This window comes from Pholcus phalangioides, unplaced genomic scaffold (genome assembly GCF_987345545.1).
Source record: "Pholcus phalangioides strain wild (caught in Gottingen) unplaced genomic scaffold, Ppha-v1.0 ptg000020l_1, whole genome shotgun sequence".
In the NCBI taxonomy this organism is placed as follows: Eukaryota; Metazoa; Arthropoda; class Arachnida; order Araneae; family Pholcidae; genus Pholcus; species Pholcus phalangioides.
This window is the reverse complement of record NW_028301613.1, coordinates 3,262,579-3,286,959: the sequence shown is the minus strand read 5'-3', so window position 1 is coordinate 3,286,959 and position 24,381 is coordinate 3,262,579. Positions and strand designations below refer to the sequence as shown.

The 24,381-nt window shown below is 38.4% G+C and overlaps 1 protein-coding gene across 1 annotated transcript in view; it reads left to right on the top strand.

The window, feature by feature from the left end:
* Alg9 (alpha-1,2-mannosyltransferase Alg9) overlaps nt 1-22,484 on the top strand; it is a 37,003-nt gene extending 14,519 nt beyond the window's left edge. Inside the window, exons 8-16 of the mRNA XM_089248559.1 lie at nt 1,361-1,466; nt 1,668-1,756; nt 1,928-2,032; nt 3,286-3,357; nt 7,050-7,176; nt 12,626-12,773; nt 16,203-16,332; nt 18,656-18,783; nt 22,232-22,484. Of these exons, the coding sequence (XP_089104685.1) occupies nt 1,361-1,466; nt 1,668-1,756; nt 1,928-2,032; nt 3,286-3,357; nt 7,050-7,176; nt 12,626-12,773; nt 16,203-16,332; nt 18,656-18,783; nt 22,232-22,370 (1,044 nt within the window). The 3' untranslated portion in view covers nt 22,371-22,484. The remainder of the gene's footprint in view (nt 1-1,360; nt 1,467-1,667; nt 1,757-1,927; nt 2,033-3,285; nt 3,358-7,049; nt 7,177-12,625; nt 12,774-16,202; nt 16,333-18,655; nt 18,784-22,231) is intronic.
* The last annotated feature ends 1,897 nt before the right edge of the window (nt 22,485-24,381 follow it).

Genomic DNA, 24,381 nt, shown 5'->3' with positions numbered 1-24,381 from the left:
TGCCAGTCACAGGCAGATGAATGAGGAAGTATAATTGAGAGGTATCACACTTTAGTTTTTGACGAAATAGCAGGCAAAACTTGAACAATGCTACTGCATTAAGTTTTGTGGGAAGATTGGTGATTCCCAAGTGGAAATAACCCGCAAGATTCAATGAACCTTTGGAGATGAAGAAATTTGTACTGCACAGATAAAGGAGCAACACAACCACTCAAAGATGGGCAAACATTGATGGGGAGTGGAGCTTGTTCTGGTAGGCTCTCAATATCCAGAAATTAGATCATTATTGACCAAATGAGGACTCTGGTGATGCAGGATCATCAAATCCTGATCAGAGGACTTTCAGGCGAGGTGAGCATTAGCATTGGATCCTCTCATTTCCTTTTGATTGATGATTTGGTCTTCAAAAGATGCAATATCACGCTAACCGTCAAAAGAGTTGTAATATCACGCTAATCAAAGCAGGCCCGTCATTTGGGGGGGGGGCGTTGCCCCCTGGCTTTTGAAAAAATGCACTAAAAATGGTATATATATACACAAATATATACATACATACATTGAGTACGTGTTCTTTGCCCCCCCCCCCCTCCCCCACGGAAAAAGTTGAAATGATGGCCCTGAGAGAATCAGTCATGTTAACTACTTCACCAAACACCAACTCTGGCCATGTCGCTATGTTGCAATTTACTGCCATTAGTGAGATGGGATGGAAGTGAAGGCGCTGTCTATCGGTGGTCGCCTTGAGTTCATTAGGGAAAATATCTTATCTATATCCTCCCTTGGGTTTGAACCCGGGACCCTGACAACAACCTTCACGATGGTAGACGAGCATCTTACCACCATGCCACTCGGGCAAGTCATGTTAACAGTCTTCTATGACTCCAATGGCACAGTTCATTACGAGTATGCAGTGCATCATCAAGGAGTACTACCAAGAGGTTCTGCATCACAATTTGCAGCTCTATCACGATCAATGCAGTAGTATTGTTAAAATTTTCCTTACCATTTGTCAAAAACAAAAATGTGATATGGCATTCACTTACACTTTCTTACTCATTAGTGGCCTACCGGCGATTGGCAGCTTCTGCCGGTAGAAAAAAAAATTCAATCGTGCACAGTAGGATTGCTTACATACATGCACCAAACCACATTTCCTTAGTTTCATTAGTTCATGCATGAAAAATTATGGTCGGATACTTTTTGAACAAACCATGCTTTGTTAAGGCTTTGATCATTTGGATCTTTATGATGAATCTTTCTGTCCAACATTGATAATTAGTAGATTCATATATCACTTTAGTATAAGTTGGGTTTTAGTTGTTTTTTTTCGGCAATACTTAACATAAATGAATATTTACAGATTCCCTCTGTGATGATCGATACACATTACTTTGGAAAGTTTGTAATGGCTCCCCTGAATATCATATTATACAATGTTTTTACTTCCCATGGACCAGATCTTTATGGTAAGAGAAGTGATTTCTTTTGCTAATGTTCCACTGAATTCTATTCGTGTTAATTACCGCAATGAACATTTCAAAATTCTGCATCATCATTATTATTTTTTGCTATATACTGCTTATGTGACATGAGAATCTGCGTCAATTAATAATCGAGTAAAATGTGTCTCTTGAATCGCCATGCTGAGAAGTTTTCTCATCTTGTAGGGACAGAGCCTTGGACATTCTATTTCATGAATGGATTCCTCAATTTCAATGTCTGCTTTGTTGCTGCTTTGCTATCGCTTCCTGTTGTTGTGAGTGTGTTTTTCTTTTCCTTATTTAAAAAAAAAAAATTACTGATCTTGTCATTTTTTTAGAAACAACTTCTGCAGATGCTTTAGATTTTTTTTTTATATGTATGCGTTAGTTCCATGTTTCTATACCAATTTTCGTCAGTATTCTTTTATTGAGTTGTTTTATTTTAGGTTTTCTGCTCGCTCTTCCTGAAAGAAAAAGTGCCAAGTTCTTATATGCTTCCATTACTGCCATTATACCTGTGGATAATTATATTCTTCATACAAGCCCATAAAGTGAGTTCCTCTATATACAAATTCATTGGCTCTTTATTTTAATTCTTCAGCTGATTTCCATGGCCACAGGATATGGGTGCACCCTTTCTTAGAACTTCCTGACTTATGATCGCCTGGATCACGGGCCACTTTTGACATCTTAATGAGGCTAGCAGGCTACTTAGCTTTATTACGTTTCCAAACAGCTTGGCAAACCATTTGGTGAAGACTCCTGTCCTATAGTTATAACCAAAAATATTATGACAACTGGTAATGAAATTTTGTGGAAACCGTTCAATCTGACCAAATAAAATTAGTAGAAATAAAAAAATTATGCTATTCTCAACTTCATTGGCAATGGCAAACTCAATGGTATTATTAAAATTGGGCCATCATGAGGATCTGCAAAAATGACAGAACAACAAATGGCAGCTCATCCTCATCTGGAATCATAACTTTGGGGAATTTGTCTACTACTTTACCACACACACACACAGCTCGGGAAATCATGTGTTGAAGACTCATATATATGAAGGGCATATATCGCCATACAACAATTTTGAACCAGTGGAAATGAAGGCGTCATCTATCGGTGGTTCCCTCAGGCTTGGTAGGTAAAGAACTCATTTCTGATGTTGTTCCCTGGATTCAAACCCGTGGACCATGACAGTAACCATCATGGTCAAAAACGAGCGAGCATCTTACCACTGTACCACTTGGGCTGGGAATTTGTCTGACAACAGCACATTGAAAGTGCAATTTTGTTGATTGATGCCAACAGTGATTTCCGAGTTATGCATGTGTTCAAGGAGGAATAGATTTTCTTTCACTCTGAATTCACTTATTGTGCAATATCATTATTCATCTATAATGAAACGGGTTTTGGGTACTGTGCAAGTATGTTATTACATTCTTCGTGGTAAGAGATACTTATAATTTTGCACTATTAATAACTCTTCTGCAATGTGTTTAACAATGTGATATTTTTCTGCGTCGCAGCCAACCTAGACATGGTTATGTTACACTTCATGAAACATTTCCCCACATTCAACCAGATGGGTGTTTGTAATTCGGAAAGCAGCTGTAGATCAAGATTTTGAACGAATAACTGATCAACCTTACATATATTAATCCATGCGGTACAAATCTCAATAAAATTGATAAAAGGTTTCCAGCATTTGAATAAGATGATATACATTTAATGATTTACATTTTTTTAATCCTCTAATTATACTCAGAGCCTTATTATGAATTTATTATGAATTTTTTTATAGGAAGAAAGGTTTCTTTTCCCGATGTATCCACTCATCTGTTTGACCGCATCAATCACCTTGGATTCTGTACAGGTATGTGAAGTTACCCGATCCATATGAAAGAGTAATTTTAATGAAATGACTGTTCCAGTGACCTGAGAAGTCAAAAAAATCAATAAAGTCTAGGAAATATGCGAAAATTTGATAGAAGTTGGGGGGGGGGGGGTTCTCAGGGGAAAAAACCTTGGAAGGTTAAGCTTTTGAATTACAGTAGACTCTTGATAATCTGGTCATGTGCTAGTTCCTAGACCCATCAGTAATCCAGCGTTTTTGGGCAGGTTTTCTTCAAGCATTAGGAAAACAACGCTGTCTTTGCACAGAAGTTTGTGTTCCTTAAATGGGGTTTTTCAAGTAACTTACAGTATTCCGGCACATCCCGCTCTGATACATGCCAGATCAGCGAGTCTCTACCGTAATTTTTTTTTCTTGAAGTTGTGGTCACGAAAAGTCAGAGAAATGCTCAAGCAGATTTTGCTGGGGATTGTGGATGAATTTATCATCATTTTAATGAAAAGGAAATTTTAAATGAAATGACATGTAATTTTTTACTTAAGGAGGCAAAAAAAAATTGTAAATGTATGAGTGTGAAAGTTGTAATGCATATGTAAGCTCTGATACACTAGGGCAGTAATTCCCAAGTGCAAGGAGGGGGGAGACTGGACTGGAGACCTATTGTTAGGGAACTGCGGTAACCAAAGCAAACATTCAAGGTTGAGGCCCACGTACCATTGTTGTGCCTAATGGTTTTTGTTTTGCCCATTTTGGGCATTCGCCCTGCTCTTATTAATGTTTAAAGTAGTTCATCTTTCAAGCCGGCTCTTGTTTGGTATATAGTAGAGTCCTGATAATCTGAGTTGAACAGGATTGGGACCATCTCAGATTATTGAAAACTCGGATCATCCAAAAAGTAATAGTAAATGACATAATAAGTGGAGAGAGAAGACCCCTTTCTCACCTGTTTTGTCCTTAACTATGTGATTCATTACACTACTACAACCTGTTTTCTTAAAGGAGGCTGTGTGTGTGTGTCAGGATCCAGTCCTGGTGCAACATTCCGTTTGCATACCTGGATTACTTTTAGTGTTTCCCAACATTGATTCAAACGGATGACAACATTGAAAGACAATCTTTTCCCACTTAAATCATTTATTAACAATATACATTTTCTAAACTTGTTAAGATGTTTTTAGGATTAAACAATGTAACAAACAAACAAAGCTTTCCTTAAAGCGTTAACATTAGAAAATATCACAGAATGCTATTGAAATGTTCTCATCGAATTTGCCCCCCCTCAAAATTTCATTGGCAGAGTTCTCACAACTTCTATAATGGAAGAACAGTCCATGAGTCAGAATCAGCTCCTGATGGCACAAGTTCAGCAAGAATCTGCACTAGCAAGTCCAGGAAGGACACAAACATGTCCTGAAGTCCATCAGTAATGTTCCATCCTTGATGAGAGGGCGTCCCCTCGTACTTTCACATGTAGACGACTGGGCGATTAGAGAGACAACCACCAGGAGAATTATGAAATTAACATAATATTTTAAAAAACAATATCTCATTTGCATATTTATACGGAATAAAATACTATTACGTAACCTTGATGTATGAAAATTGGCAACACAACATGTAAACATTGGAGACCTGGCTAGGGTCTACATTGAAAATCGCATGAAGTTATTGACCGCATAGTGGTCCATGGCCCACTGATCGCATGAAGGTAAAATATTGCATTTTTATGTATAATCATTTTTGCAAAACATTTACAATTCAAATTAATATTGCACAATTTTACTAAGTTTGATCACGACTCTGCGGGGTCTCCACCACTGATCTGTTGGACCCTATGATCGGGAGAGGAAGGTAACAGAACGAGTCTCCAGAATCCCCCACATAGGTGTTTACGGAATTTAGATGGAGTATCGGCAGCCCAACCTCTGGTCCCGTTCTTGCCCGATAGCCGGGAGACCCCCAACTGCCAGAACTTAGCTGGCCCGAGCTGGAATGCCAGTAGATACCTTGGGTGATTTCCAGTAGCCGAGCAGTCCCTGGTTTCTAAACTAGAAATTAAATGGAAAAATGTGGAATTTGTAAAGGATCCCAGGTCATCATATGACACTGAAAACTTGATATGATTTTTTTTTTCTTTTTTCACATTATAAACTTACTACAGAAGGGCCTGTAAAAAATTCTTATACCAAAGACTCCAGGGTAAGGATCATGATATCACTACCCCCCCCCCCCCCCACAGAGACTGTATATACAAAATTTGGCGAGCATTGGTCTAAAATTGTAGATTTGCATAGAGAACATACAGATGGATTCTCACAGAAAATCAATTTTACATACACAGGGTGTAACTAAACTGATGGTCAGAACTGTAAGAGGTGATAGAATTTGCCAAAACAAACAATTTTCACCTTACAATGTGGGGTCAGAAAACAAGTCGGGCACCTGCATGGTGAAAATGAACATAGTAAAGATGAATAATGATGAACAAAAAAATCTTTATTATCAAAAACTTTACAATAATTGCTGCAGCGACCACCGGCTGAAATACAGGCGGCACATCCGTGACAGAGTGAATAGTGTAAACGTTGGGAGATCCTTGGCATTTCACAAACGTCTGCAGTTGCGATGCTAATTCTGGCAACAAGGTCCTCTGGTGATTCAATGCCGTAATCAATGTAAAAGACTCTTTTTAGCTTGTCTCCAGAGAAAAAAAATCTAGGCAGGACAGATTGGGAGATTTGGAAGATAAAGCACACAACAGGCCCACTGCGGCCAATCCATCTGTTCGGAAAGGCAATGCCCCAGGTAGTTCCGCATAGTCCTGAGGAAATGTACTGGTGCTGTGCCGTGTGTCTGTGTGTCTTTGTATGAGGAACACATGTCTCCAAGAGTTACCTGTGCAAAAATTATAATGTTCTCTGATCGGGTACCCCCTCCCCCATCTGGGAATCACTCCTGGTAAAGTCTTACAGCCTCTACAGCATTGCTATTTGCAGCCCAGTAAATAAGGCGTATATCAGCCTTCTCGCATTAAAATATTTCTGCATCTCTGTTGAGTGTGCATGTGTGTTTGTTTGTTTGTTTAGCTGAATGACAGATTCTGTGATATGTGACACGAGAGAAAGCGCTCTCTTGTGGTTCGCTGCTTGCTTTGCGATCCCACATTGTATAATCAAAGTTATTTGCTTTTGCAAGTTCTATCACTCCTTACTGTTCCGCTCATCAGTTTAGTTACACCACTGTCGTGGTGGTCAGAGTGACGGACTCATAATGCGAGGACCCGGGTTTGAACCCCACCAGTGCTACAGTGGTGGTCGGCTGAAATTGGTTTTTTCTGGTTTTTGAGGTGCGAATACGAGCCAATCTCCTTGTTAAAAAGTCTCGCCACAGAGAGCAATAGGCCTACAATGGTAAAAATATTGAATCACTACACTTCATTTACAATTTGAAATATAGATGGCAGATAAAAAAATCCACATACTACACTATGTACGCACTGAGACTGTTAGGTACACACACTCGCATCTCTAGCACAACTCAATCGGCAGTAAATTGTACATGGCAATACACCATAGTTGTGCTCGGTTTGAAAGAAAGTAAGTTTAGTTATACCCTGTATATAGGTTAGAAATCTCAGATTAGTATATCAATGCTAGTGAAAGTGATTGTTTCTTCAGTCATTAGCATTGATTTTTGTTTCCCTTCCTTTGCAGAGATTGGTATCCTGCGTTTTTAACAAAGCAGTTGTGGATTATCTCCAATCAACAAACTGGATTGGTTTAGGATTCTGTTGTATTTACACCTTGTTGTGCATATCCCGCACAGTTATGACTTACAGAGGTAAGAGATGTCTCTGTATTTTTTAACTTATATATAACAAAATTTTTTGAAAATGCTCACATATTTGATAATTTACCCAGCATTCAATATTATCACTTTGAAGAAAAAAAAAACCGAATGATGTACAGGCAAATTAATAATTTAATATGCTGTAAATTTCTTAAAACATTTCAACATTCATATGGGTGTCATTTTCGTAGGAAAAATGTAACCATTATCATGCTTATATGGGATCCAGAAAATTGGATCTTTATATCCTACTTCGACCAGAAATGTAGGGGGGCGGGGAACCAAATGGCATATAGCCCAGGGTGGCATGGTCAGAGGAGGTGGGAGATTTCAGTGATTAGTGGTCAAGAACATCTAATTAAAATGGGAGAAAGCTGGCAAATTTTGAATAGGTTGCAGGTGTCGCAGGCATAAATCAGCCTCTGACTTTGGTTGGTTAACAAATCTTAACTCCCGGGTTCTTCATTGAAGAATTATGTCTGTATGAGTCAAACAATTTGGTCAAAACTGAAGTGGGATACCTACTTTGCCATACACTAACTCTGGTCATACGTCGCCATATGGCAATTTCCAACCAGTGGAGTTGAGTAGGAAATGAAGGCTCCATCTATCGGTGGTCATCCCAGTCTCGGTAGGTAAAGGCCGAACACATACTGGGGAGTCGAACAAAGAGAGCGATTTCAAAAGAGAAAATACATCGATGCTCATCTCGATGTCCCCACACATACTGACGATGCAGAGGAGAGCGAAAATGACCGCAGGCGTTTTGAAGGGTAAAGAAGAAAAGCCTTTGAGCGGGAAACGTGACATCTCGCCAACTAGTAACCCTACCAGCCTGTTCATGCCAAATCAATCAGTTTGGCAATATTGGAGGATTCCAATAAACCAGCGGTTCTCAACCAGTGCTCTGCAGAGCCCTTAGGGCCCCGTGTGAACTCCCAGGGGCTCCGCGGCCACTCAAGGAAAATAAATAAAAACAACCCAGTAAATTTGAAAAAAATAATTATTTATATTTTTGAATAATAAAAATAAGTAAGAAACTTTGATGAATAAATAAAAAATATTCGTCTGGGGCTGCCATAGAAATTACGTACCAGAAAGGGCTCAGAGGGTCAAAAAATGTTGAAAAGCGCTGCAATAAACGCGTTAATCCTCAAAATACGACAAGTTATGATATATGTTTTTAATGACTTCTTGTATAAAATCGTTGTTTCGAATATTATTGCATAATATGTGCATAAAGATTTAAATAATTATATTTCAATCAAGATAGAGAGACAACAGAATTAGTTAGACACTGAATAAAAATACATGCCTATAATCCACAGAAGCCAATTTCGATATTTTCTAAACAAAATATCACAGTTAATGAGATGAAGTTATCCATACACCTCGATGATGAAACCGTAATTTTTTTATGGCCAGCGTATCATTATGAAAATGGTTGTTATTAGCGATACATGTATACATGGTCGCTAATCACAAATTGCCAGTGTGGATCCATTATTTATGACACCCCATAATTATAGATTCCTCCTATAAGCAGGGCCGTCTTGAGAGCATCATGGGCCCAAGGACCAAATGATTTTTCTGAGGCCCTACCAGGCAAATTCTCGAAAATCTCAACTACATCTCACTTTTGTGAATCCTTTTTTATCTTGAGGTCCCCCCCGGGCCGTGCCCTGGTGGGCTCATGCTTTAAGATGGCACTGCTTTTGTCTGGCATTTCTGTGCATTAACCAATTTCAATGAACGCACGGATGATGCAATAAACTGGTTTCGATTTTTTAAGAAATACAGAGATATGTATTGTGTGTGAGATGTTCATTATTTGTATCAGAAAAAAATCTTGTGCCTCTTTCATAACACACGGCATTCCAATTCAAATTCACGGAAATAATAGATATTCAGTACAATAAAATAAAAGAGAAAAAACAGAAACCATGTTTCGACAATGTTTATCCGTTTTCCTAAAAACGGGTTCTCAATCTCAAACATTTTCCACCTGCGCCGTTTCCCTTATGAAGAGTCATTCGCGTACGCAAAGGGGGGAGGGGTGCTTCTGAAAATACACTAAAAATGGTATACATACATACAAATATATATATAGTAGGGGGCTCTGCCCCCCTGTCGCCTTTGGTGACCAACCTCCCCCTTTTCTCATCACAACATATCTTGTTTATTTCGTCCCACTTCATCAGCTACTATGGAAAGGGACATGTGAAAGCACCAGATTACTGAAGAAGCGAATTTTATAATAAAACAACAAAAAACAAATGTGATTCATCAAGTACCCCCAGAAAACTTGCCCATCAGGGTCCCGATGGGTCAAATGGGTCCCGAATATGCTAGAGTTAAATGAATATTTGACCTAAAATCGTAACCGATTTCCGTCACTCAAAAAACGTCACTCACTTCCGTAACATAAAATCGTCACTAATTTCGGTTGTTTAGAAACAGGCCCTTTTCGAGTTTGTGATTTTATATTATAGAGTAGATATACATACATTGAGTTCATGTGTGTGTTCTCTTTGCCTTCCCCCCTCCCCTGGAAAACGTTGAAATGACGTTACTGGAAAAATCTCTACAAATTTTCGTTCAAATTCTAAGAACATGTTCAGTATTGAGCAGAAAATTAGTGTCGACCAGCAATTCTCAACCTTTTTTTCTGAGTCTTGGAGCCCTTTTTAGTATATAATTTCTACGATGGAGCCCCGTACGCTACGTTTTTTTTTTTCATTTGGTCATAAAATTTACTGATTAACTTTACTTTAATTGAGTGAACGTGGAGCACTGGTTGAGAACCACTGGTATAGACAGTACATAGATAAAGTTTTCTTTCTAAAAGATTTTTGATGTGTTTGTGGGGAGGACAGGGTTTTTCCGCCCCAGCGACTGGATAATGATTTATAGTGGTATATAACTGGTTTTCCAGTTTCCGACAGAAATTTGCCACCCTATACATTTTGCAGCCCAGGGCAAAGGCGTGGGCATGAAAAAACATGATTCTCTCTCTAATGTTCTTTGGCCAGATTCGAACCTGTGGACCTTGACGGTAACTTTCATAGTGGAAGACGAGCATATTACCACTATGCCACTCGGGCATCTTAAGTGGGATACCTGGTCAGCCTGGTGGTTTTATTTTTTTTTCAGTGCCCATAGGGTGTCAAAACGCATTAAACCAGGGGTTCTCAACCTGTGAGCCATGGCACCCTCGTATGCCTCCAACCTTTGTCAGGGGCATCACAGAGCGGTGATCCTGACAAAGGTTTTCTGAAAATATTCTTTGTTAAACAGTTCTAGAAAGCCTGTGGAGCTCATGGATAAGTCTTGAATATGGAAAAGGAGCACAGCAGGTGGAAAAATGTTGAGAACCCCTGCATTAAACAATCCACAGGTTTTCTTTGTTATTTGCCTCTATCATTGGTTTAATATTTATTGTGCTAGAGTAAATAATAAATAATAGTATCAGGCATAAAGATTATTATTTCTTCATAAGAAATCATCATGTATTTGATGTAGGAAATGCAATGTGAGAAGGAAATATTGAATTACATTTGTGAGCTTGACGCAATCGCCATATTAGTGTATCTGCCGCACTTATCCAGGATAAAATTGTACCATCTATTGTATTATGAAAACCAATGTTATTTGAAAATGATTACTCAATGTTCACAATCATAGGTGCCACAAGCCTCCAAAATTACGTTCGTATAAACTCAAGTGCCTCGATAAATATGCTAAGTATATAAATTTTTTTTATATAAGATACCTTTTCTTTACCTCAAAGAAGCAAAGTTTGCATCTGTGGACTGACTATACGCTGCCACAAAATGCTCACATTTGGGACAATGCACTTCATTATTCACAAGATTTTGAATCGCTATCATTGTAAGCACTTGCTACTCAAACTAGACTTAGCGTTGCAATGACGAAAAAAACCTCAAATGGAAACCTAAAGAATCATGATCAAATTCAGCATTATCAACCAGGAATGACTTGAACTCACCTGCTGCCTGGGTGCAAAAACCTCGTGTGCCACACCTAGCAACAACCCTGATGGGAGGCTGAAAGGACTTTAATCTCTGGTATAAACCTAATTTTTGACCAACAGAATTGTATTTGACCTTTGCTTTGTCTTGCTTTTAAACAAACTGACCTATTTTTTTGTCCAGAGTTTTGTTTTGTTGTTGGCCTAAGCAATTTGATCCGGGCCAAGAAAGGTATTCCAGAAGAATAGCGTCATTACACACACAACATGATAAATGTCTTGGCTGATATTTTCCTTCATCCCAATGAGGGAAATTGCGATCCAAAAGGGGTATCACCAGTTATCACATCATCGTTCTCAATTATGCCAAACTTTTTCCACATTAAAACTCTCATTGATGAGTCATTATATTTTCTTTTTCCTCCTTTTGTGGTTGAAGTTTTTATTTAATCTGAAACCTCCAACATAGAGTTGAACTTTTGTAACACCAAAATACCTACTCCAAAAGATTCCCTAGGCTGAAACTAGAGTGTTAAGGGGAGCAACTAGAATTCTTTCTTTGCCTTTGCTTGACCATTCCTGAGGCACGAAAATGCACAATTGCCCTTTCTCCATTCTTGTTTCTGGTATTACAGCCCCAGTCCCCACTTCTGTCTGTTCCCTCTAATTTTCTCAACATCTTCGTTGTCAAGGTATATGGCGCGAAAGAGCGACAGCAAAGTTGCCTTGTTAATTTTATATTATTCAAAATTTGAAACATTTATATGTCTAAATGAAAGCCTAGTCTACTATCCCTGCCGCTGTGGTAGTCGAGTGGATATAGTGACGGACTTGCGAGGACCCGGGTTCGAACCCCACAGTGGTGGTCGGCTGAAGTTGGTTTTCTGTGGTTCCCAACTTCAAGGCACGAATGTGAGCCGATCTCCCCGTTAAAAAGTCTCGCCGCAGAGAGCAACAGGCCTACGACGTTACAAATATTCAATCATTACTCTTCACTCACAATTTGAAGTATAGATGGCAGCACTGAAATATCATATGCAACACTAGCTACACACTCAGACTGTTAGGTATACACACTCACTTTGTTCCAGACTCTGCCACGAAGCTGGGCTGGAAGAGATCTCGGCAACGGGATAAGTCCGGTGGCAGAGACCCTGGCGTTCATTCAGTCTACTACCCCTTACAGAATGCCACCTGAGTGCAACGCACCCCCCGTACCCTTGTTTAAGCCAATTTTGTTGCCAGCAAATGTAAAAACACACAAATTTTTGTCGTATCCATCATGTATCATTACTTCCTGAATAAACCCTCGTATTCCAGATTTGAATCTTTGATTCTGTTGTGGTTCGGAAAAAGGGATTAATGATCAAATTTTTTGCTAAGTATAACTGATATACGGTTTAAATTTCCTTCACCTATATAGATAGTTGAGGTTTTATTTTCTTCCAGCTTATCATGCACCCGTGGAGACTTTTATTGAATTGAGCAAGCTTTCATTAGATGAGGACGTTCATCCTTTGCCATCTGACTATCCAGTGAACTTGTGTATGGGAAAAGAGTGGTATCGATTCCCGTCCAGTTTCTTCCTGCCGCCAAAGTATGTATTTCAAGATAATAAGATAAAATAGTTTTATTTGATCAGTTGAAACACAGACACAAAACATTTTGGGGCTCAGCTATCTTGTGAGTCCCGAAAAATAATAATTGTTACATGTTTGTGTGTATAAATAATGAGAGGAAAAAAGGAAAGAGAAAAAGAAATCCCCACACACACACATATATATATATGGGGTGATTATAAAAAAACTATCCCGACATATGGGCCCCTAACTATCATACGATTCACAGAAACTGAATGAAATTTTGGCATAAAGTATTTTGAGGTATGCGCTCAAGAATGATATGGAAAACAACAGTGTCACTCTAACAGTTACGGTTACAATGAGAAAATTTCGAAAATATCAAATGGCAACACCAAGTTTTTTGTATTGGAATGCGATCTCCATACTGAAAAACACTAAATAGCGTTGGAATGGCACCTGCAGCACGAAAATCCCCGGAGCTAGGCAAGGAAAAAGTAAAAAGGACTTTGCCGTGCACTAGAGCATTAATGTTCGTTTCATTCGTCACACCGTTTCTTCGATCCCAGCCTGATTAGTCCTCCACAAGGTCATGTGGAAAATTTGTGAAACACAATAAAATGCTTTATTTTATGCTGCTTCTCTGTCCTTATTGGTTGTCCTCACTTTTAGCCTCTCTACCGCCGGTGATTTTCATGCTACAGTTGCCGTTCGAACGCTATTTAGGGTTTTTCACAATGGAGATCACATTCCAATACAAAAAACTTGGTGTTGCCATTTGATATTTTCGAAATTTTCTCACTGTAACCGTAACTGTTAGAGTGACACTGTTGTTTTCCATATCATTCTTGAGCGCATACCTCAAAATACTTTATGCCAAAATTTCATTCAGTTTCTGTGAATCGCATGATAGTTAGGGGCCCATATGTCGGGATAGTTTTTTTATAATCACCCTGTATATATATACACACTGGGTGATTATAATTAAAGTTCCCATACTCTGAGTAGTTTTTTCTCAAAAACTGCTCATCCGAATACAGCGAAATTTTCAGGATATTTTAATCAGACTGTGGGGGAGAGAGATTTATGAAATGAAAGAAAATAGTTCAATTTTGACCACCAGGGGTAAAAGTGGCACTTTTTATTTAATTTTACTTTTTCTCATGGACCATATAGCGTATATATATACCACGTTTCAATGGGATACGTCTTCCAGAACGGGTGATGCATAGGTCGGAGTAATGTAAGTATACTGAAACTACTCGACCTAGGTAGCATCCATTCTGGTGGACATATTCCATCCAAACTTGGTATATAAGCTATATGGATCATGGGAAAATGTAAAACACAATAAAAAGTGGACAAAATTGAACTATTTTTTGATTGCATAAATCTCTCTCCCAGGGTCTCATTAAGATATCCTAAAAAATTTGGCTGTATTCAGATGAACAGTTTTTGAGAAAACACTACTCAGAGTATGGGAACTTTAATTATAATCCCCTGTATATAATATAAAGGAATAAGTGGTAACAAGAATGGAGTTGATAGAGTTAAAAATATCAGCATTTAGCGATGTATGCAAGATCAAAAGTAGATGTGACTCCTTTTTCACTCACTCACACAGAAGCTGTGATACAGTGACACCTCGGCTTACAAATTTTTCAGCTAACAAAGATTTTGTTGTGCTATTTTTCTGCCTCTGCTAACAAATGTGGATTTGACTAATTAGCATTTTCGTTGATGTGGATGCACGTGCTAACATAAAATAGATGCTTTAAGCCTCAATTTAACCGATATCTACCTCGGAATATTTTTCTAGATGTACATTCATTTCTTTCTTTCTGAAATTTATTGAACCCTTTGGTGTAAAGTGAAAGATTCAGCTAATACAATATGCATTAAAAAAAAAAGGAACCTATGTTTTTTCAGAAACCTATGAGGAGATCACGTTTCGGCTAACGAACGTGATTCCAGGACAAATCATCTTCGTTAGCTGAGGTATCACTGTATATTACAATATCGAATAGACAATTTAAATTTTCTTGAGTTAACAACCATGACTTTATTATCAGTGCAGTTTTATTATTTTTATTTATTAGTACAATGTGTTTTATTAGTGTTGACATATATGCATTGATACACAATGTGTCACCACAATCAAATCACATTAATCACAAGCATATCAACACCAGGATTGAATTAAATTAATGCTTGATATTGGAGTGAGTTTACATTTACAGAATACTTATTATTTACACATTGTTCCACGTAATCTTGACACAAGTCTATTTTTTCCCTTCACCATTCAAGGCTTGAATGATTCCACTGCTGACACAAAATTGTTCCAGGTAATCTTGACACAAGAGTCCTTGAAATTAGTAAAAGCACAAAATGATTCAATTCAGGACATCACTAATTTATTTTCTAAATAACTATTTACACCGGCAACAGCAGCAAAAATGCCATAAAGCAGAGAGCTTCGTGAAAATGGCTTCTCTGACACACAAGAGATCACGTATTCAACTCAACTACTCATCAGTTTCACTTTGGCAACGCTTTTATGCAGGTGAAGAAAAGTTCCAGTAATTTCTCCACCATTCCTGCGAGATCTCATTCTTTCCACAAATTTGTTTTTGCCCTATGATGTCGCCAAACTCATCGAGTTTGTTGCCAATTTGGCGAGATTTACAGAGGAATGTGTTAATTTTCATTTTTACATAAGATAATGACTATTTTCAAGCAAAAAATGGCATAATAAATGATAAATAAGAACTATTTATAAAATTTTCATAACAATATTGATTAGTGTAAGGGTGACAAGTGAGCGAAGAAAGAGATGATTTACCGGGAGTTGTAACTTTTACATTCTGTGATCTTACATCAACTCTCAGAATACTGTATTGTCCCTCTTCACAACTCCACTCACTGTAGGCTCCTTGACCAGCATGCCAAGACCGTTTCTATACTCCAGTTATTTCGCCAGGTACTTCACCAACTGGTGAGATGGTGCTCATTGACCTACTTCGTATCAGTATGCATATGTTTAGTGTCCAAAATCTGACCAGTTCTTGTATTTGGTCTAGTTATTAATCTGAAATTCGTAGGAATCTACACTACTTTGGGTTTTGAATGACCAATGTGCTAAATGGCCAGACTTTTGACATTGCTCCATGGAATACACACATTGGCACATGTAAGTGTAATTGGTTGATTGGTATCCGATTTGCTTATAAATTGTTCGTGCTGAATGAATGACATTGATTATATGCAAATTTGATTATGCTGATTTGTTTTATTCTCAACGAATAAAATATCATAAGCAATATGTGTTAAGCACTATCGTGGTCATCATTTTCAGATCATAATTTGATGATTACAAATATAATTATGTAGTGGTGTAGTTACTGAAAATTATTATGTCATTTAAAGTTATTTATCTATTAAAGCTGGCATTTGCAATTCCTGAAGTCAGAATTTCGAGGACAGTTGCCAAAACCATATTCAAATTTTCTGAATGCCACAAAGACCATTCCTTCTGCCATGAATGACAAAAATCTCGAAGAGCCATCCAGATATGTGAGAAATATTCTTTATATATATTTCTAACAAATTTATTAGGATGATAATTTGGTAAATACAGTGGATCTTCCCTTTTGGAGGTCCACCCTTAGAACTTTCCCCTTCTTAGTCCACTTTCTTTCCACAATCCCAACTTTTACTAATACTCAAGATTTCTCATTTAAAGTGCTTTCCCGCATGCAATGTTTTTTTATGACTCTATTGTGAAAATTTCTATACGCGGGATTCACTGTAATACAGCTCAATATTTGCTTAAAGTTTGACAATAAATAGGACTCGAAGCAAAAACCAGTATTCAAATGGGATGGACATTCAACTGAATTCTGGAAGAGAGAGTTTAACCATTAGCTTTAGACAGTGGTTCATTTAGATGGGGGCTTAGCAAGATATACCCCAGGCCGCAAGTTCAAAAGGCCGGCAAATTTGAGGAATGATTGGCCAAAAACATTAGTATAATGGGAGAAGGGCGGAAAAATTTGTATAACATTGAAAAAATCTGCCTCTGCTCAGAGCTACAGGCTAGGTCAATGAGTGACAAAAAAAAGTGACCTTGAGAGCAGTGCCGTCTTAACGCATGGGCCCACCCGGGCACGGCCCGGGGGCCTCAGGAGAAGAGGGGCCTCACAAAAAGGAGATTCGGTTGAAATTTTCTAGAATTTACGAGGTAGGGCCTCATTAAAACCAATTGGCCCGGGGGCCCATGATGCTCTTAAGACGGCCCTGCTTGAGAGTTTGCATGTGAATGAACAAAAGAGTGACCTAGAGAATGAGGGACGAGATAGGTGAGTGACCTAGAGCATGTGCAAGCATGTGAATGAACAAAAGAGTGACCTAGAGAGTGTGAGAGCATGTGAATGACCAAAAAGAGTGATCTAGGGAGTGTGAAAGCATGCCAATATCTAAAACAGTGATATAGAGCGCATGCAAGCATGTGATGACAGAAAGGATGACCTAGAGCATGTATAAACGATCAAAAGAGTGTCCCAGCAAAGAACCATGTCAGTGAGCAACTGAAAAAGTGATCTAGAGAGTGTTCAAGCATGTGCGTGACCGAAATAGTTTGCAAGCGTGTGTGTGAATGACTAAAAGAGTGACTTATAGAGTGTGTGAGCAATGACGAAAAGAGTGACTCAGAAACATGGGTATACTTGCAGGAGTGGAGGGAGGCCAAGTGGGCTATAGCATACGGGGCAAATTTGAGAAAGAGATAGCCAAGAAAATTAGACTAGAATGGGAGAAGGGTGGTAAAACCATAAATGCGCCTCTGTCTTTGGACTAGAATTATATCAGTTGTGAAGATTGAATCAATGACGTAAAATTTTCTTGGAGGGCAAATGCAGTGGTACCTTGGCCTAAAAGATTCTTTCTGGAATGTTAGGATTTTGTATCTCAAATTTAACTTTCCTGTGCAGAGTGTTTAAAGAAAAAAAGATGGGTCAAACTTTACAAGGTGTTAGTACACACCAAACCAAACATTTATTGTCATAGTTTATTTGGGTTCGGAAATCAAACATAATGGCACTACAGGGCACTTACTCATTGGGAAGTGGGCCTCTCTGTAAACCTAAAAGAATCATTCTGGCTGTGATTTTACAGTTTAAAAAGATGACCACGTGTGTAAAATTCCCCCAAATCAAAAGAGGAACCCATCGCCAGAGTTTCTTCTGCTGCTGGAGAAGTGTGCATCATGCTTCGTCTGTTTGAGGGAGTTTGTTAATTCCTCTACCACTGCTATGAGATGTACATTTGGGTTGATGATTGCTCTTTCAAGTCGCTTTTATAATTATTGTTTATTGAATGTCATTTTGTAACTTCTAAGCCATTCTTGTATTTTCGCTTGAATTCATCGATTTCACCATGAAGCAGAGATACTGGCCTACTGCACCAAAGGATATTCAGAGGTGTTGTGACTTGTGAGTTTAATACCCGATTAGCCTTTGTCAGAATCTCTACCAGAAACAGCGACAAGATGTCATGTTAGAAAGCCTCTTCCCACAAAGAGGTTTGCAGGAGAAATGTCAAAACTGCAGTTTGGAACCAGCAACAACTGTGAGTTCCAGTTTGCCTCTGTGGTGATAGACCAGGGCAACTGCTCCCCTCCCCCTCTTGATTTGCACCTGACTTTTGGTAATAGACCAGGGCAACTGTTCCCCTCCTCCTCTTGATTTGCACCTGACTTTACTATTTGAGGTGGGACCAGTTCAACGGGTAAAAGCTTATGTCGAAAGAGATTTCCTTTTGTATTTCATGGTTATTCATTCAAAGTGTCTATTGCATTGTGTTTTCTGTTACTTAACCATTTCAAATTTGAATTTCGCAGGTCAACATAGAGCAGTGCGATTATCTGGTTGATTCAGATTTTCCGTCGGACTCCCTGTTGGAACCAGTTTATTCCAAAGACAATAACTGGGAAAGTATTTCCTCGGTTGCTTTTTTAGATACTCAGAGGTGAGTTTTATCATTATGAGTACCTCATCATATGTGTAATCAGTGGACTATTATTGCTATTGCTTAGAAACTTTGAGATGTTAAATTAACAAATTTTGATTACATATTGCTAATTAGTCAAAATGAGAGTTACAGAGTGTCTACGATTATAATTGACATGTGCTGAGCTATACACACGGCCTTAACTACCCATCAGAAAGCTTGGGAACATCTGGAATGAAGAGATAGGAAGAAAAATCTGTTCTTATTAGGGAAGAAACTGAAACTTGAAAAACAGTTGGAAGTTCAAGAGTTTTTGAATTATATTTCTTTCTTCAGGAGTTTTGGTCAGGGAAAATCAGATATTTTTGAGTTTTGGTCAGAAAAATGGTCAGGTGTCTGTTCAGGTCTGGCTGTTCAGGTATTACGTCAGCAGATTTATAGCCATTTTTAACCCCCCCCCCCCCACCCCATCAGCAGAAGCCAGCAAAACTCTGGTGGCCTTCACCCTTGAAACGAAACCTAAAAATCTCCCCCCCAATCGGTCCCTTCAGTTAGTGCCGTCTGGGGCAGCATAGTTTGCAGGATTTAAGATCCTGCAGATTCCATCTACTAATTCATTAGAAATTTCATAGAGGAATATGGATGAGGTGCATGTTTGGTATAGTAGTTTGATGAGTAAACAGTGCAGTAAAACCCATTTGTTGCTGTCACCAGCAGGGAAAAATAATTCATCCGCAAAAGGGGGGGGGGGTGACCGTTAATCATTGGTTTGAAATGCATACTTTTTTATTATACAAGGGGAAAATATTGTTTGGCCTTAAAAGGAGGTGACCACATCTTAGGGGTGTCTGTTAAGAGGGGTTTTACTGTATCATATATATATATATGGGGAAAGGTGATTGGGGGGAAGGAGACCCATACTCATCTTTACTTCCCTGTTATTTCATAAATGTTCACAAAGATACTTGTCCGAGGGGGATTTATTGCTATACTTCAACACTTATATTTTGGTACTATGCCATTGACAAATTTGTTGCCAAAAACCTGTATTGAAAGGGCTTGGTAGTGGGGGGGGGGGGAGGCTTTGAAAATTCTTCCAATCACTTTGTTAAGCCAATCCCAAAGTTTCATAGTTTGAGTCGTTATAAGACTGTAGACAGCTCACACTGACGTTAAACTAATTGCATGTCTGTACAGGGTCAGCGAGAAATAAGTTTCCCACTTTACAGAGAGGTATGGAGTGTGTTTGTTCTACTGCTCTATATAAATGAGATGAAATTTTTACAACAGATTATTCAAATGATGCGCTTGTCATTTATTAAAAAAAAGTACAAGAATAAGTCAATAGGGGACTCTCGAGCACACATATATTGAATATGCTTACACATATACATTTTTAATATAAAGCACACTAAAACTGCTCAATGTCCTACAGTTTGAACAGTGTGCTCTAATCTCAATAAACCATATTTTCAACAGCAATCCTGAAGGCATCCATGCTGTTGAAGTTGTAGGATTACAAAATCCTTCAGCATATCATGGTACCGTTGTCCTTTGCCGGAAGAGGTTTTTGATTCCATTTGCAGTTATTTCTTCAAAAAATACGGACTAATGATAAAAAATGGATGTAAAACCACATCATCTTGTCACTTTTGATAGTTGTGAGGATTTTCTGCTTCCCAACTTTGACAATTCTGGGTGTTAACTTGGCCATTGAGGCAAAAGTGGGTTTCATCAGTCCACAGAATGTTCCACAGCAAAGCGACGTCAATCACCATTTGAGCAAGAGAACTGGAGTGCAAAGATTTTACATATCTCTGAGTCCTCTTCTTGCAATAGGGTGCATATGCTTGACTTTGTAGTGATAAAAATTTAAAACCCGCCACATGATGGTTTGTACAGTGGAATACGACATAACCACGGCACAGGAAAGAGCTGACACACTCACACTACTATGTGGAGATTGACTACTGGCTTCTACGACCGTGGTAGCAACATCTTTGTCGCAAGCAGATTGGATTTGCTTTCATCCTGTATCTGGAAGAATGCCAAGTTGTCCAGTTCTCTTTCAAATTTTTCCATCATTTTACGTAGGGTACATGAATATATTGGATCTCTTTATATCCTCTTCATTAAGGCAGAATTCTTTTACAGCTGCAACAGAGTTTTGTTGTTTCTGGTAGAGCCATTTTACCAGTAAAACTTTTTCTTGCAATGTAGGTGAGATGTGAAGATAAGTAACTAATGCTCGCTGTGCACAATCCACCTTCTTATCCAACCAATAATGGAAATGGACATGCACTGTAATGCTAATGGTGCTTCACTTGTTCAATACAGTAAAAACCCTCTTACCAGCCAAATAAAAATTTCTCGGCAAAAAGCCAATTTAAATAATGTATTTGGAACCGTTGTTTAATGGTCACGCACACCATTTTCATCATTCGTTCTATTGGGCTAAAACCCCTGTACGGACACCAATAGTTGAAATTTTGGTTTGAATTATGCTCACCAGAGATGGCAGCAGAAGTTTAATATTTGATCAACTTTTTATATTTGGGTGCTTTTAAATGAAATTTCGCCTTGACGTGTGTCAATGTGTGGCACCTCTGATGTCCATTTAGAATCTGAAATCATGTGTTGATTGCGCTCCTATTTTTTTACATTATTTCCCTCACTGTTTAATATGACCAGCTCTATCATCAAGAGAAAAATTTGATGTCTCGAATACAATGGAAAATGTGAAACTGGAGTTAATGCTCTTGCAAATTAATTCAAATGCATTGATTAAATATATTTTTCTGTAAACACAATGAGGGAAAGGCATTGGATTTAGTCTCTAAGCTTAAAATACATTTTGAAGGAGTTGAAACACTCGGTAAATTCCACCAAACATCAGATGATCAGTTTTTCCAAAACATAAATTCAGTAACTTTGTATAATACAACAGTATTTATTGTTTCTGCGTAAATTTTAATTGCGTACCTGTGCGTTAATGGTGTATTTTCATGACTTTAAACACATCTTATATTGTCAGAATTCCATTCATATTCAAATAAAAAACCATTTCAGTTATTGTTACTACCATACAATACATTTTAAACGGGAGCTGCCCCCCCCCATACGGTCACCCCTCTTTTATGGACAATTTTTGTTTGTGTCCGCAAAAGAGGGGTTTCACAGTATATGCAAATAAACATGTTACAGTGCCACCTATCGACAGATTTTTGAAGTATTATTTTTTTTATTCGATAAATCGCAAGCGCATCATTTGAATAATCTATTGTACAAATTTCATCTTATTTGGAGCAGTATAGAGTGATATACTCCAGACCCTCTCTAAAGTGGGAACTTATTTGTCACTGACGCTGTACACATGATCGCACTGTACAAACTTAGTTTTTCAATTTGCTTCAGTTGTGAATATATCGTTTGTTGAGATGCATATGTTTATCCCGTGTATTCTTAGGTCTCCAAGACTGCTGAGAGCATTTTACATTCCTTACTTGTCTGATTACAAATGCACCTATGTGGATTACCATCTTCTTCAAAACAAGAAGATACGAGAGAGAGCCGCAAAGAAGAGGAGGCGGATTCCCACGTTTTAGCTCTGTTGGGAACGCTCTAGTCTTTAAATGTGTGCAATAATTGATCTCTTTGTGGCATCTTGTTCAAAAAATGTGTTGGAAAACCTTTTTGATTTAAAATTGATATATCGCGTATTCACAAGTGAATTTTTTTAACTGTGTTGTTATATTCAGGGTAGGCAAAAAGTCTGTAGAAACTTTAAAATTCATAAAAACCGGAAAATAACCGAAATAAAAAATGGTTTGCAGGGTTAGCATTGCTAGGTCACAGGAATTTTTCAAGACTGGAAAAAAACCCGATAGGTGGCGCTGACGTACACAAGTCAAAGAAAAGACATGCAAATAACAAACAGAATGCCTGCCTACAAATGATTTATTACAGCAGTATGTGTTCCATGTGACCACCACAGGGGATAACACATTGCAGACAAGTCACAAATCCAGCAACGGCAGAGTGCAGCAGGTCCGGATGTATACATGACACCTTTTCGCAGATTGCATCTTTGATGCAAGATGGAGCAACTATTCACACTGCTACTCCTGTCAAAGCGTTCCTGATACAGACATTCGGGAAGAAAAAATCATTAGCAGGTGTTGCAGGCTCCCATGGCCTCCTCGGTCTCCAGATTTTTTGCACTGGCAGACTTCTGGTTATCAGGATATTCGAAATCTGGGTGTATCGATCCGGTCCATCTAATCTGTTGGAACTGTGAAAGATGCGATCCATTGAGAGGTACCATGTATACATCCGGACCTGCTGCACTCTGCCGTTGCTGGATTTGTGACTTGCCTGCAATGTGTGGCCAATGTATCCCCTGTGGTCATGGTCATGTGGAACACATACTGCTGTAATAAGTGATTTGGAGCCATTCTGTTCATTATTTGTGAATCTTTTCTTTGACTTTTGTATCAGCGCCACCTATCGGCTGTTTTTTTAAGTTTTTTCCTCTGTAAAGGAATTCCTGTGACCTAGTGATGCTAACCCTGCAAACCGTTTTTTATTTCGATTATTTTTCCGGTTTTTATGAATTTTTAAAGTTTCTACGGACTTTCTGCCCACCATGTATTATTGCAAGTGTATATCTCTTGTCTAGAATTATAGAGCATCTCATTCATTTTGTAGAGGTTAATGCAAATCGATACAGTAGAACCCCACAAATCTGAACTAATTAGGACTGTGGATTACTTTGGTTCATTTTTAAAACATGTTTTTTTTGTGACTGTGGGTAATCCTTTTTTTTTTTCAGACTAGAGGAGAGAGTTAGAGATCTGGGGAGGGGGCCCAAAAATATTTGTGACCCATTTCCTAAAAACTGTTTACAGAGATCAAACACTGAATCAAATTACAAACAACAATATTGAAATATTGAATCAAAATTTTTCATAATCTGAGGGCCTCCTGTTTGACCCAGAACCCTGCATCCCCATTAAGATGCATTGAATTTAACAGTGATGGAGAGCTGATACTATCCATATATTTTTTGCTCTCTCAGAAAGTCTACACTACACATACTTTCATAGGCGCCGCCTCCCCACATTCACTGAAAAATTTTATTATTGGCATAAGCAGGAGGGCAGAAGTGGGCATTCATCCCTCTCTTGTTCACTATATGCACCCTCGGTGATCCCCCCCCCCCCCATTCAAGGCGCCTGTATCCACTTATCACATTGCATAGGCAAGCAAAACAATTCCCAATGGTATACCTGCCCATGTCCTGGAGCCTTTTGGTTCATGAAGGACCTTGTGATAACATTTGATTAGGCTTGACATCATTGTTTGCAAGCAGTGATCCCCCCCCCAGGTTTTGGTCTTTAGCATGCCCCCTTCACCACCATAATAGTGAACTTATAGTGTGAAAAAACAAAAAATGTTAATAATTTTGGGATCATGTCTCATAGATTGGTAGCTTGGCCTCTATCATCCTTATTTCATATATAATATTCACTGGGAAGTCAGGGGGAAATGAAAAAATATTTGATAAAAGTCGGTAAAAATTCTGTGAATGTGAAAAAAAAAAAACCAAACTAAAAC